Source organism: Lynx canadensis, chromosome E2 (genome assembly GCF_007474595.2).
Source record: "Lynx canadensis isolate LIC74 chromosome E2, mLynCan4.pri.v2, whole genome shotgun sequence".
NCBI lineage: Eukaryota > Metazoa > Chordata > Mammalia > Carnivora > Felidae > Lynx > Lynx canadensis.
This window is the reverse complement of record NC_044317.1, coordinates 15,319,998-15,333,480: the sequence shown is the minus strand read 5'-3', so window position 1 is coordinate 15,333,480 and position 13,483 is coordinate 15,319,998. Positions and strand designations below refer to the sequence as shown.

At 45.3% G+C, this 13,483-nt stretch overlaps 1 protein-coding gene across 1 annotated transcript in view; it reads left to right on the top strand.

Annotated features, from left to right (window-relative positions):
* ZFHX3 (zinc finger homeobox 3) overlaps nt 1–13,483 on the top strand; it is a 236,315-nt gene that overhangs the window by 187,811 nt on the left and 35,021 nt on the right. The window contains 1 exon segment of the mRNA XM_030297608.1: nt 5,488–5,595. Within this exon segment, the coding sequence (XP_030153468.1) occupies nt 5,488–5,595 (108 nt within the window).

Sequence of the window (13,483 nt, the reverse complement as noted above, 5' to 3'; positions counted from 1 at the left end):
TTACAGAAATAAGAAGACAAGACACAGTCATGGAGTCCCCCCTGCTCTCCACCAAGAGAGATCCCAGCCTAAGTGGCTGCCACCTTCCGTGGTACTCCTGCTGGCCCTCATGTTGCAGGCCTTGCTTGCTTCGCGGTTGTCCTTGGTTAATTAGGTTGAAAGTGGATAAAGGAAAAGCTTTAACCCTATCTTCAAAGTAGGCAGATTGGTTATTTTGTTTTTCAAAGAAGAGGACCTATATACAATTAAAACTTGTTTCTGGTAAACCTCATTCCAGGAAAGATGAGCTTTTAACAAAAGGCTTTTGACAGCTGCAGGCTATTTCATTTTTTTTAATGCCGAATGAAAAATCAATACATTTTTCTGGGTTATACATATTCAGAACAGGCCTGATATTTCCATTATAATGGAAAGTGGGTGTCTGTGCACATCTCGCCTGTCAGAGCTGCACCACCGCATTTTCCAAGCCACTGCTAAATATTTCAAACCTGATTTGATTGTGGTTCATGACAGCTAATGTTTCTCAGCTCTTGAGCCTGCCGACAGGCAAATGCACTTTATTTCACCCCCACCCTCAAATATGGCTCACCCCAAAGAAAAAGGAAAGAACAGTTTCATTCTTCAGGGATCCCAGATTGTTGTATTATTTAAGTAACGTGATCGCCTGAGAGCCTTGGGTACAGACACCCTGATTCTTAGGAGAATTTCCAAAATTCTGTCACAATGAGGCACTATTGGGAGCTTTGTCAGGTTTGGGGGAAGGTTTGAATTGTTCTACATTATCCTGTTAAGAGTTAGGAACAGAGGGACTAGTCTTAGCCATTGATTGACTCCCCTTCCTTCAAGTCTGTAAGCAATTGGTAAAAAACACCCAGTGGAAGCAGCTCCCGGCCCCAGTTATTTGGTGAACGGTATTGGTTTTGGGGGCAACTGGCAAGTTCTCTGGGTATCGCATTTGGGGAGTGCATGTGGCCGGGGTGAGTGCAGACTGTATGATGATGCCACCTCTGTGCTTGCTTCTGTCCGGTGCTCCTTTCACATACCCGTTTCCAGGTTGTTCATAAAATTGTTGCAAATCTCCACGGGGCTGCCACTTGGCACGCACACCTCCTCTGGGAGCAGGTTTCACCCTAAGTCGTGAATCTCGCAGTCACCTTCGCCAACATGATACGTAGAAGGTGTGTTAAGACAACCGTTCGCATTTGTGGTAAGCAAAACCACCCTGACTGAAGGGGAACTTTCTGGAGCTGTAGTATCATCTCCTCAAAAACCTTAGCTGCCCCCAAGAACCCTTCCCTCTTAGAATATATGTAGCTGCTGAAATTCTTACACCTGAGGGCTCTGTCCTTAGCCAGGAGACGTGAATGAGCAGGGCTGGGTTTGGCCCGAGTGCTAGTCAGTGCTGTCTGGGAGAAGCCATTGTCAAAAGGAGGTAGTGATGGAAATAGATTTTTTTTAAAGACCTTCAGCCAATGGAGGCTGAAGTTTTATGTGGACTTTGAAGGCAGAAGAGATACCAGGAAGACTTCACAGTTATTCAAGATTTGCTTGTGTTTTCCTAGCCGTTTAACATGAAAATACATTCACATAGGAGGGGTGCCTCGGTTTGAGGGCCACTGTGGGGTGTATCCATCCAAGTCGCCTTCTGCTGTAGCGGGTTTAGAAGCACCTTCTCTGAAGTCTTCTGAAAAGCAGACGTTCTGTCTGGGTTGCGCTGGGCCTGCTGCCCCCTGGCAGGAACGGGGTTGGGGGGGGGGCGCAGGGAGCAGACATGACCTCCTCACCCAGGTCCTGGCTCTGCCCTTGAAAAAACATTCCTGGGGTGTTCTGCTTGGTTCTGAAATACTGCTAGACTCTTGGAGAATAGATGGTTTTGATTTGTCTGTTGCAGCCTTAAACATGGCAAAGTGGCTGCTGGGTGTCTTAGGGAAGGGCAGCAACTTCGTCATCGGAGGGAAAGACAGGATTTTCCAGATAAAACCAGATCGTCGGCCCTTCAAGTCTTCACTTGTTCCCACCATCTGTCAGTAGCTGGTATTATATATATATTTAAAACATCGACGCCTGTAATGACCCTAACCCTAACCCTTTGCCACTGAGCTCACGGGTGGGTGGAAAATGCAATCTGTGATCTGTGAGAAACTGCCACCCCCTCCCCCAACCCCGTGCTCTGTCAATGCGTGGATGTCAAATACACATCCCTAAAGGGAATACAGGCTGGATAACCAGTGCCAGCAGCGCGGAGTGTGGATACGCTCTCTGTTAAAACGCTGGATGCCATCGCGCCCCTGGTCCCCATGTGGTTCCAGTGCAGGGGGACGAGGCGAGGCCTGGGTCTTAGTGAGTGGGCTTTCTTTAGGCTTTCGTAACCAATCAAACAGACCCCGCCTGCAAAGCATTGTGGGTCTGAGCTGTCCAGACAAATTCGTACTTTGTATCTCTGTTTTTTAATCATTTTTCTGGCTTTATTGGTATTCAGAGCTCACAGTTTTCTGGTTACTGTCAGCCTGGGCTTTCATCCATTTTAAAGAGCTATTTTTCCTCTTGCTGTTGATGATGATGGTATAAAGACAGATGGTGTAACTGCTTATGAATGTCCTATTTTATTTCCCCAGGACCAGACAGTTCACTTGAAGACGTATATTATTTCCACATGCTCAGGTTGGGCGGCCCAGACGGTGTCTGCTTCCTGCAGCTAGCTGCCCTTCCAGGCCTCGCCATGCAGAGGGCGACACCTGTAGGTCATAGGTGGAACTGCAGCGAAGTGCCTGCTCAGCCGAATGGGACCTGGTTTTCCGTTGGGGGTGACACTGGTCCTCTTGCAAAGGAAGCTGTTTCCTAATAACTTCTTCTTCCAGGAGTTTCTTAATCATTTCTTCTTCCACCAAGCATATAACAGCCTGTTAGTGAATGAGTGACAAATGATAGTAGGAGCTGAAAAAGAAGAGGATTTGATTTTTAAATCTTAAAAAAAAAAAAAAGGTGGAGGGAGGGAAAGAGAAACAAAATAAGTTCCTGAATTAACCTCTGCCCTCCAGCTTCCCAGTGGAATTTAGCTGCCTTCACTTTTCTCCTTGTAGTAGGGTAGGGAGGGAAGAAAGCAAAGAACCGAGGCTTAGAGAATGAGGGCTCCAGGAGTATTCACAAAGCACTGTGCGGTTTCCTTGTTCAGTGCATCACCGATGTGTTTATTCTTCACACTCTCTGTCTTCTGAATAAGATGTGTTTGGAGAGGCTAAAGAAGTGGGGTCAGTGCCAGAGTGACCGTGAGTTCTTAACTCTCTGCTTGGATGGCTGCAGCCCACATGATGGTGAGAAGGGTGCTGGCCTTTGGAGGTGCCTCCCAGTGGGCAAATTCGTTCCTTCTTTTGTAGAGAAGCACTTCAGGCACTGTTCACCACATCAGGGTTTTGTCTATTTGCTAGATGTCAGGTTGTCTACATCAAAGGTGAAGTGTGTGTGTGATGGAGAGGAGGGGCCATTCAGCCATCTCTTCATAATCAAATTTGATTAATGTCTACATTACTAGACATAGTTTGTATCACAGCATGTACTGGGACAAATGAGTATATCTTAAGAACCTTAGCTCCTTTGGGTAGACCCAATTTAAGATTGATTGACTGAATTCTAGTATCACCATTCAAAGATGAATTTTATAATCACAGTGTTGAACAGTTTTATCAAAAGTGTAAAAATGTGCATTGGACATTCTGCCCGGACACAATTAAGATTATGCATCTATAATACTGTGTAATTTACGTGTTATTCTCTAATAATGCTTGTATGTAAATTTTTTTCTCTCCTACACGATGTACAGTATTAATATGGCACTGTATATCAGATTGACTTCAAACCATGGTTGCCTGATTTTTCTCTGTTTGAACTAAGTGTGGGTATGGGGAGACTTGATGTTACCTTGCCTATGCAGTATGACCAAAGGAGACATGGAAATTACATAAGGAGGCCTATTATTTGCAGATGAAAATAAGCACTATCTTATTTCATTTGTGTTCCTCATGACTGCCTCATAAATGCCCTTTTGGTGGTAATGAAGAAAGAATGTTCCCTGACTGCGTTCAGTTTTCCAGTCCTCGGACTTCCATTGTCTTTTTGGGAAGAATTAGGAAAATCTGACTCTAAACAGATACTTTCTTCCTCAAGTGTTTTATAAAGCTTCTGGGGTCAATTTGCTTTTAATTCCTTTTACTTTCTTTGTGTGATGAAATTTAGAAGCTATTTTCTGGAGGTTTGGGGAAGGTAACACCTTGAAACATTGAAAAGCAGGGTCATGGCTCCAGGGACCTAGGGTGACATTGGTCTGAGCCCCAAATCCAGTACCTAGTCCCTGTGCACCCAGTCTAGTGCCAACCCCAGTGATTAATGTGGGCAGCCAGGTTCTCATGTCTCTATACCTAGGAAGGTGTGCTCTTCAAAATCTGCTAACAATTTTGTCGTTCACCCACCTCCGTTTGCTTTGCCTGCCTTATTCATTCATTTAGCCTATTCTTTTTTTCTTTTTTCTTTTTAAGTAATGTCTACACCCAGCATGGGCTCGAACTCACGACCTCGAGATCCAGCTGCTCCACAGAGGGAGCCAGTCATGTGTCCCTTGTTTAATCCATTCTTAATGAATGTTTTGTATAATGATCCTGAGGGCCAGGAAAGTAAGAGAGAAATGTCTCGCTTCCTTTGCCTCAGCATTTAGAATATCTCTCTTCTTCTTCTTCCCGACTTGAGTAACCTTGTGTTTGAAATGACCATTCTTCTGTCTCTATCAAAGCATTGTGTGTTGAGCTGGAGAGAATTTCCATGGCTAGTTTTAAACCATTGGTGGGTAAAGAATGGACTGACTTCAAAAGGAAAATATATGATTCTGTTACAATTTTTCCCCCTTTCTCTACGAATCTAGCACCTTGCCACTGATGCCTGGCACACCTACAGATGTTGTTTGTTTTCTAGAACTCTTCACATTAACAAAATCCTCTCAGTGATATTCTGTGACTCTTGAGACTATGAGTGACTTAAAAAAAAAACCCTCCTGCCGTGGTCTGGCCTGTGCACTGTGAGGCCTCTGAAGGGTCAGTGATAGGGTCTAGTCTAGTTCAAATCCATAACGCACTGGGGTTGGAGCCAAGCAAGAGCTACCATGTGGTTCCTGTTTTGCATTTTCGGGTGGAAAAGACACATACAACTTAAGGCATTTAGATGGAGTTATTTCTTCAACAGGATTGAGAGAAATACCTAATGTCCCCATGTCTAGAGCGAGTCATTCTCATGCCAGTGAGTAGGAAAGGGAAGGCCCCACTTGCTTCCCTAGACCTCAGCACATCCGGAGTGCAGTCAGCCTCTCGAGGGCCATAGGGAGAGAGGAGGCACAGTCGTTGGCCTCTGTGTGCTGTGCTTGGTGATTCTTTGGACTAGGAGCCAAGAATCCTTCATCTTCTGTCTACTTTTAATCCTTGACATTTTGCTTTTCTTCTGTTTCAGAAGAAGCCATTGAAGATGTTGAAGGGCCCAGTGAAGCGCCTGCTGACCCAGAGGAGCTTGCTAAAGACCAGGAGAGTGGAGGCGAGAAAGACCAGAGCAAGTGGACAGGTAGCGTGTGCGCTGCCCTCAGGGCCCTGACATCTGTCTCTCCTGGAAGAGGGAGGCCGACGGGTCAGGGAGCAGATGCATCCTTAATGTGTCCAGAAAAACTGTGTTGGCTCTGTGCAGCGAGAGAAGGATTTGGGTTTTGCTTTTTTGAATGGTCAGCATCATTCTCCTTCTGTCTGGTTGTGTTGAAGAATTTTTAAAGCTTTTTCTTTAAATGGCCCAAGAGCCAGCTTGTTTATTGAGCATCCAGGTGTCTGGCTCTGTGCCAGGGGCTTCTGTGTTTTTGAGGTCACATTTCTCCAGTGTTGCTTTGTCCTCGATGTGACTCTTCCTCCATGGAACGTCCAGTCCCCTAGTCCTCCTGCCCCTAGGCCCAGTGGAAGGCTTTGTCCTGCAGACCTTGACTGGGATCACTCCCAAAACTCTGAGGGGTCAGCAGTGAAGGGTGGGCTCCATCCTGCATTCAGGGGCCTGGATGGTCTCTGCACATTTTGTGTCCTACCTTGTCCCCAGGGCCAGCGCCCACCCCCTGAAATGCACCCAGAGTGGGGCAGGCAGTGAAGCCAGGCAGAAGGACGTGTTACCAAAAGCAGAAGAAGTTGAAGTCGGGAAAGGAAGTGCTATTTCTGGAAAACTTGATGTTGTGAGAAGGGGAACAGGCATCTCTCGTGATGATGGGGTTGCTGTATTGGAAGAAAGAAGAGCGGAGACTGAGAAGAAAAGCTTGGGTGTTTTGAGAAGTAGCAAAGTTGTTTCTGAGAAGACTTCTCCGGACAGATAAGTCTCCCAGAAACCACCACAGTTATTAGAGGAAATGATATGACAGGGAACAGAAATTATTTTATTTGGTCAACCTAATTCTTAAGGCCTTTTGTTATTAATATTGTAATACTTTGTATTTTTTTGAGAAAATATTTACCTTCTGGAGTCTGTATTGGTTGGGCCTTTGTTACTTTTCCAGGCACGGCTGTTCTTAAATCATGTTCAGTGTTGGCCTTCACTATTTAAACAAGATACAGAATCTTGGAGAGAGGCCAGGGAGAGCCATGAAAATGACTGAAAGCTGAGAAATATTGCCTCTGAAAAGAGGCTGAAGAAATTGGGGCTATTCAGTCTGTAAAAGAGAAATTTGAGAGGCAGCTTAACAGCTTCCAAATTTGAAGAGGGAGGGGGCGGAATAGGCGATGTGCCTCTTCAGTGTTTCCTGGGACACAGCAACAGGACCCAGCAGAGTGGGTGAACGGGCACGCTGGGTGGACTTCATTGTCCATCCTGCTCATCGTCCCCTTTCGAGCCGGACTCTGTGGTGGCCAGGGGCCTGCGCTCCAGAGGCGCTGAGGGAGGGGGCCGAGCACCCTGGGAAGAGTTGCAAGGGCAGACGGGGAGGCAGGGCACGGATGTCTGTTCTCCAGGGCCTCAACTGCAGAGGATTGTCCGGTGTTGCTTTGCACAGACCAAGATCCCAGTTTCTGCTGCGCTGTTCGGGCGAGATGTACACGGACTTTGCAGACAACAGTTAAACGTACCTGCTCAGAGGTGAACCGGGGAAGAGGATTTCACACGCATGGTTGGAAGGCCCAGTCACCTTCCACACCATCTGTCCTTTGTTCTCACAGTTTGGGTCCCTGGCTTCTAATCCTGGCTCTGCCACTTACTAGTTATGTGACCTTAACCTTTCTGTGCCTCAGTTTCCTCGTGTGAGACGGAGATTAAAAATAGTGCCTACTTTCCCTAGGATCTCTGTGAGGATTGTTTGAATATGGGAATCTTAGAACACTACCTGGAAAGCAGGAAGCTTTAGATTAGGCAGGTGGTTGTTGTTGTTGTTGTTGTTGTTGTTGTTGTTGTTGTTGTTTTAATAATTTAGATAAATAAGATGAGGAAAGCTAGTACAGTTTTTCTTCAGGTCCTTTCATGTGAATGTGAAACTCTTGCCAGGAAGCATGTGGCTGCTAGGAATTTTGAGAAGCTGAGGGGGAACAACATATGAGAACTTAGGAGGATCGTGCAGACGATATTTGGTGTGTGTTTCCTGCATTCTGTGTGCTATGGACACAGTAAACAACAGAAAGTAACTGCCACGTGCAGGATTCCTGCTGTGCGCCAGGCTGTCCCAAACACTTGGTCTGGGCTTCTCTAATTCTTATGCTGGTTTAGGACAAGCTTTGTTCAATTAAATGACGTTCAGGGTGTTTATAAATTCAGTGGGTGTGTGTCTACACCAAGCTAGTGGACCCGCTAGGCAATGAGGAGCACTGTAAAACTGAACGTGCTTTTTAAAAAAAATTTTTTTTAATGTTTGTTTATTTTTGAGAGAGAAACAGACAGAATCCGAAGCAGGATCCAGGCTCCAAGCTGTCAGCACAGAGCCCGACACAGGGCTCAAACTCATGTGAAGTGTGAGATCACAACCTGAGTCGAAGTCAGACGTTTAACTGACTGAGCCACCCAGGTGCCCCAAAAATGAACATCTTTAATAAGGCCTCACTTTCTCATTCATTCATTTACTCATTCATTCATTCATTCATTCAAGCAGCAGGCTGTGCTTTTTCTCCAAAAGCCAGAGAGGAGAGAGGCAGAGGGAGGGGATGGATGAGTAACTCAGAGGTACACCTTACGAGTTGCAGTGGTAGTAAAGAGGGAAGGGAAAATTCTTCCCTGACTCCTGCAAATGATCCTCTTTTGACCCGAAACATAATTTTGTCTATGTTGTCTGAGTGTGTAATGACAGGCTTTATTAAGGTACTTGAGCCGATTTGATCTTGGAATCAATACAGGTGCCAGTAACCTCTTCTTAGCTTTCTTTGGGATCCTTACTATTTTATATAAAAAAAAAATCTGCGTTTGTTCCATTTATTCCCCAAATTGAGCTGTTCCTATCTGATTAAATGTGATGGGGAGTGCTTCCTCCCAGCAAATAAATAAATAGTGATTTCACAATTTGTACTGTTGATTAGTGGCCGCTCACGGTGCAGATTAATAATATTTCAAATGAGCCTGGATAATTGGCATTTTCTCAGCTATTGATTATGTAGTTTCGGGTTTGTGCAGGAATGGATAATCTTTACTAAAAATTTTTAGTCATTTTTTAAAAAAAAAATTTTTTTTCAACGTTTATTTATTTTTGGGACAGAGAGAGACAGAGCATGAACGGGGGAGCGGCAGAGAGAGAGGGAGACACAGAATCGGGAGCAGGCTCCAGGCTCCGAGCCATCAGCCCAGAGCCTGACGCGGGGCTCGAACTCACGGACCGCGAGATCGTGACCTGGCTGAGGTCGGACGCTTAACCAACTGCGCCACCCAGGCGCCCCATAGTCATTTATTTTTATGGTGGACTAGGACTCAGGATTTCCTTTTTGGTGTCCGTCGGTCACCCTCTTTGGGTTTCTATTACTTAGATGTTAGGTCTTTTCCCTCACTTGGCAACGAAGCAAGCAAGATAGTGACTTGAATCATTGTAGCGTCAATCCCACGGTCAGTGGCTGGGTCCCTACCCTGTGCAGGACCCCGAGCAGAATGCCACCGATCGCAAGTGTTCCATGAGATGACAGGTCTTGCTTTCAGGGGACATAGTCCTGAACAGCCAGGGCTTTTAGGAACAGCCATAGTCATCAGAACAGTGTTCCCGTAGATCAGTGCTGTCCCTTGGAACTTCCTGGGCTGATAAAAATGTTCAGTGTCTACACTGTACAATGCAAAAGTCACTAGCCACTGTGGCTGTTAAGCACTTGCCTTGTGGCTAGTGCCCGTGAGGAACCAAATTTTAAATTGTGTTTAATTGTAATGAATCGAAATGTGGCTCTTTAAATATGGACGGTGCAGCCACAGAAACTCAAAAGGAGTTAAAACTCACCCTGAAAGTACACATCACAGGTACACTGAGCTTTTAAGTGTGTGCCAAGCACTGTTCTGGTGTGTCACAACTATCCTTTCCAGCATGCGTGCCGGGAGTGATGCACAAGTGCTGCTGATGTCTGCAGCCCTTCAGTTAGCCAGGTGGGGCGGGGGCTCCTGAGGCCAGGGTCAGTGGCAGCTTCATCTGTTGATACTAGTTTGCCATCATTTTCTGTGTGCGCCACGATGGGAAAGAGACTTGGGAAGCCCTACACATGTTTACACATGTTATTTGGTTCCCACCCTTCACTCTGAGATGCTGTAAGTGACCCCGCCCTATCTCTCTCCCCCCGCCACTGTGCAAGGAAGTCTCTCTCCCCCCTGCCACTGTGCAGGGAAGGAAACTGAGTCTGGGAGAGCTGAGCTCATGCGGGTTGCCAAGAGGCCCACAGAGAGGTTCAGATTTGCAGACTGGCCCTGCTGTTTAGGGCAGAGCCCGAGTTCATTTTTTTTTTAAGTTTATTTATTTTGAGAGACAGAGTGAGAGAGAGAGAGAGAGAGAGAGAGCGTGCGCGCATGAGCAGGGGAGGGGCAGAGAGCGAGGGAGACAGAGAATCTCAAGCAGGCTCCATGTTATCAGTGCAGAGCCTGATGCAGGGCTCTATCCCACGAAACTTGAGATGATATCCTGAGCCAAAATCAAGATTTGGACACTTAACCAACTGAGCCACCCATGTGCCCCAGAGCCTGAGTTCCTACCAGTACTCTGTCCCACCTCTCTAAGAATGGGATTTTTCTGTGTCATCATTTGATCTTGCTTCCATCTCCATTCTGAGTTTGGAGAGTGGCGTTCTCCTAAAGTTGTACAGCAGTAACGGTAACATGAGAGCCACCTGTATGTGCAAAATGAGTGGGATTGTTCACCATGAATGTGGCTCCTGGTCAGTCCACATCTTAGTCTAAAAGCAGGTTGGTGAAGTGGAAAGAACTCTCTAGATTTGGAGTCAGGAAGCCCAGCACTCAGCAAATGACCTTGGCCTCTTGGAACCTTGGGTATCTCATTTGTAAAACATGGGTGGGTGACACCCACCACCACACCTGGGTTCCATGATGAGGGTCGTGAGGGTTCCATGATGGCAGGTGGTGGTACATGTATGTACAAGCCCTTGGTAAACCCTCCGGAGGTCACATCTACTCATGGTGAGTGTAAAGCATTCTTGTGGGCCAACGGAAGGTGCAGGAATGTTCTTTGAAGCTGAGTCTCTTCTCTAATGCGCAGCAATTTCCACCGTCCAACTTTGTGGTTTTCTCTTTTGAAACATGAAAACGATCCCTCTTTCTCTTTTAGCGCTATGGATTTAAAAGTGTGTGTTCTAGATTGAAGAGCCCCCAGTGTCAGCAACTGAACAATAATTAATGCAGTGATTATCCAATCAACCATTAATTGCTATAAATTAAGTGATATACAATTAATGTGATGCTTTATCACCAATAATTAGGGGAAAAAATTGAACTCTTGGCAAAGAGTCGTAGCAAGGTGGTTATTTAAATCCTGTAGCCGCCATGGTTTCCAGCCACAGAGCACTAAACTGGGTCTAGTTAAACTAATTTGAGACGAGATGACCAGGGGGTGTTGGTGCTTTAAAAAACAAAGATGGGGCAATAGCTCCACTGAAAATGACAACATGACAATGCTTCAGCAATCCCCCACTGATGTCCGTGTCTGTATTTTTGTAAAATTTTGAGTTAGAGTTGTAGTTTGAGTGTTGTTTTCTAGGGGAATGGCTTGAAGGGATTTTATTTTATTAATTTTTTTTTTAAATCCACGATGCTCACCTAACACAGAGCAATTAGTGCAGTGGAGCGTCCCTGATTTGAATCTATGGAAGATTGCTATTAAAGGAGGTATTAGCAGCACGGCAAGGTCTGGGCGACTGTGAGGGAAAAATGTGTTTATGGAATATGGTGCTGGCAGGCATGATTTCAATCGGGTTTGACATGTTTAACATAAATGTATAGTGTACGGCTCTTGCTGCATATGAATAATTCCTACAGACCCACTGCCTTTCTAATTACTGAGGTTGAAAAAAAGCAGGTCAGGCACATCCTAGTGGAAATCTATTACCAGCCCTCCCCCTATTCTCCCTGTTGTTTATAGCTTTGTATAAATAGGGATGCCATTGTATGGGGGAACTTAGTGCCTCAAGTGTAATCTGTGACAGAGACTGGAAAGGGGCTGAAAAAATCCCTTTTTATTTTCCTTTTTTTTTTTTTTTTTTTTAATTGAGTCCATTAAGACAAAAGAAAGTGCATGCTGAGAGGAAGCACTATGTTTGGAAAAGCACTTACCTGCTAGGAGTCAGAAGCCCAGGGCTCAAGGCCAAGATTAGCTGCTCGACCTTAGGTCTCTGGTCTTCAGTTTCAAAATCTGTAAAATGGCAGGTTTGGACTGAATAGGTTCTTGCAGTTCTGGAACTCCACAGTAGGGCAGAAACTTGGAGAATATTCATTTCTAAAGTTGGAATGCCGGTAACTTAGAAAGATTTCCTCTAGTCTCAGACTAATGGAGATGGCATGGGTCAGGAGCCTGCCTAAGGGGTTCACACGGGCCCCTTAGGCTTTTTCCATGAGGGTCAGACAGTACCAGGCCGCCTTTCTTGGTGGGGTGTTAGAGTACCACACTGGTCCTGTGTGACTAGGGTTCATCATGCTGTGTTGGCAGAGCCCTGTGTGATGACAGCAGGGAGGAGCCCTTGCAGATTCGAATGGGTACCTTTGAGTGGCTCCCCCATCCCAGCTCTGTGTTGGGCTGGAAACCAGGCTATTCTTCACCACCACCCTCCACAGAAGTTATTTCAGCCTAAGTCTATGTCCTTCTGTCATTTGGTTCCATTTTTCTACCTCACCCAAAAGTAAATTTGTCATTGCAGTAGGGTGTGTGTGAGGGAATGAATGCTGGGAGCCTGGCTCGCATGGCTTCTTTGTGGTTCACATTCTTGCCAATGGAAACCATTTTTGGTTTTACGTTTCACACACGGATGGGAATTGTGCAGCTATGTGGGCTTTTCCAGAGTCCTCTGTTCCCCTCCCCCACCGCCACTCCCCACCTTTTTTTTTTTTTCCAGGCCACTTTCAGTATAACTTGGCTGTTTAAAGTCACTGCAGGCAGAATTCTGCCTCACAATTGGAAACAAACCATTCAAACTATTTTTATGTTGGAAAGCAAAAATAGATATAGGGTGTGGTGTATATCTGGACTCGCCTGAGTTCCAGTAATACAGAGGTCTTGGCTTTGAGAATTTATATTGTAAATTGTAAGAGGGGGAAAGGGACCACATCAGTTGAGAAAATATTTTTTCACGCAGTAACAAAATTAGCGAAGATAAACTAAGGCAGATACGGAATGAGCAAAAAAGTAAAGAACTCACTTTCTTCGAGAAGGGACGCCATACATAATCACATAGCTGTGGCATAATGTGATGAGAATTCTCATCAAGGTATGGATAAAGGGTAGTGGAAATGTAGATTAAGGAGCAAATCATTCTTTCACCACTACTGAGAATATCTTCTAGAGCGTATTATTCTTGCAAAGTGGCTGTGTGAATCATCTTGCTTTGTTTCACTTTTAGCTTTTGTGCCAATGAGGGAAGCACCTCTGTTATCAGAATCATGATCATGATTTAAGAAAAAAAATTGCATAGTGCCTTTCTCAGGGGATATCCGAGCATTTTCATTAGGCTCCCACAGACTTTCTGGCTTGACGTTCTCTGTGTTTTGCAGACTAGAGAAGTATGGCACGTAGATGGTGAACACCTAGTTGTCAGATTTGTGATCAAACCCCAATTTGCCTTGTGGATCAGGGATATGGTCCCCACATCATAAAGCTAAAGAACACATAACGCAATTGCTTTCTCTTATTATATGAAGATTGGAGAAGACTTGAAGATCCTTTTTCTGTAGTTGTCGAACAGGATCGTGAGCTCTTTATGATCTGAGCTTGTGGTATTCATTCATTTTTGTTTGTCTGCTTAATATATTAGACTTTATTTTTTTA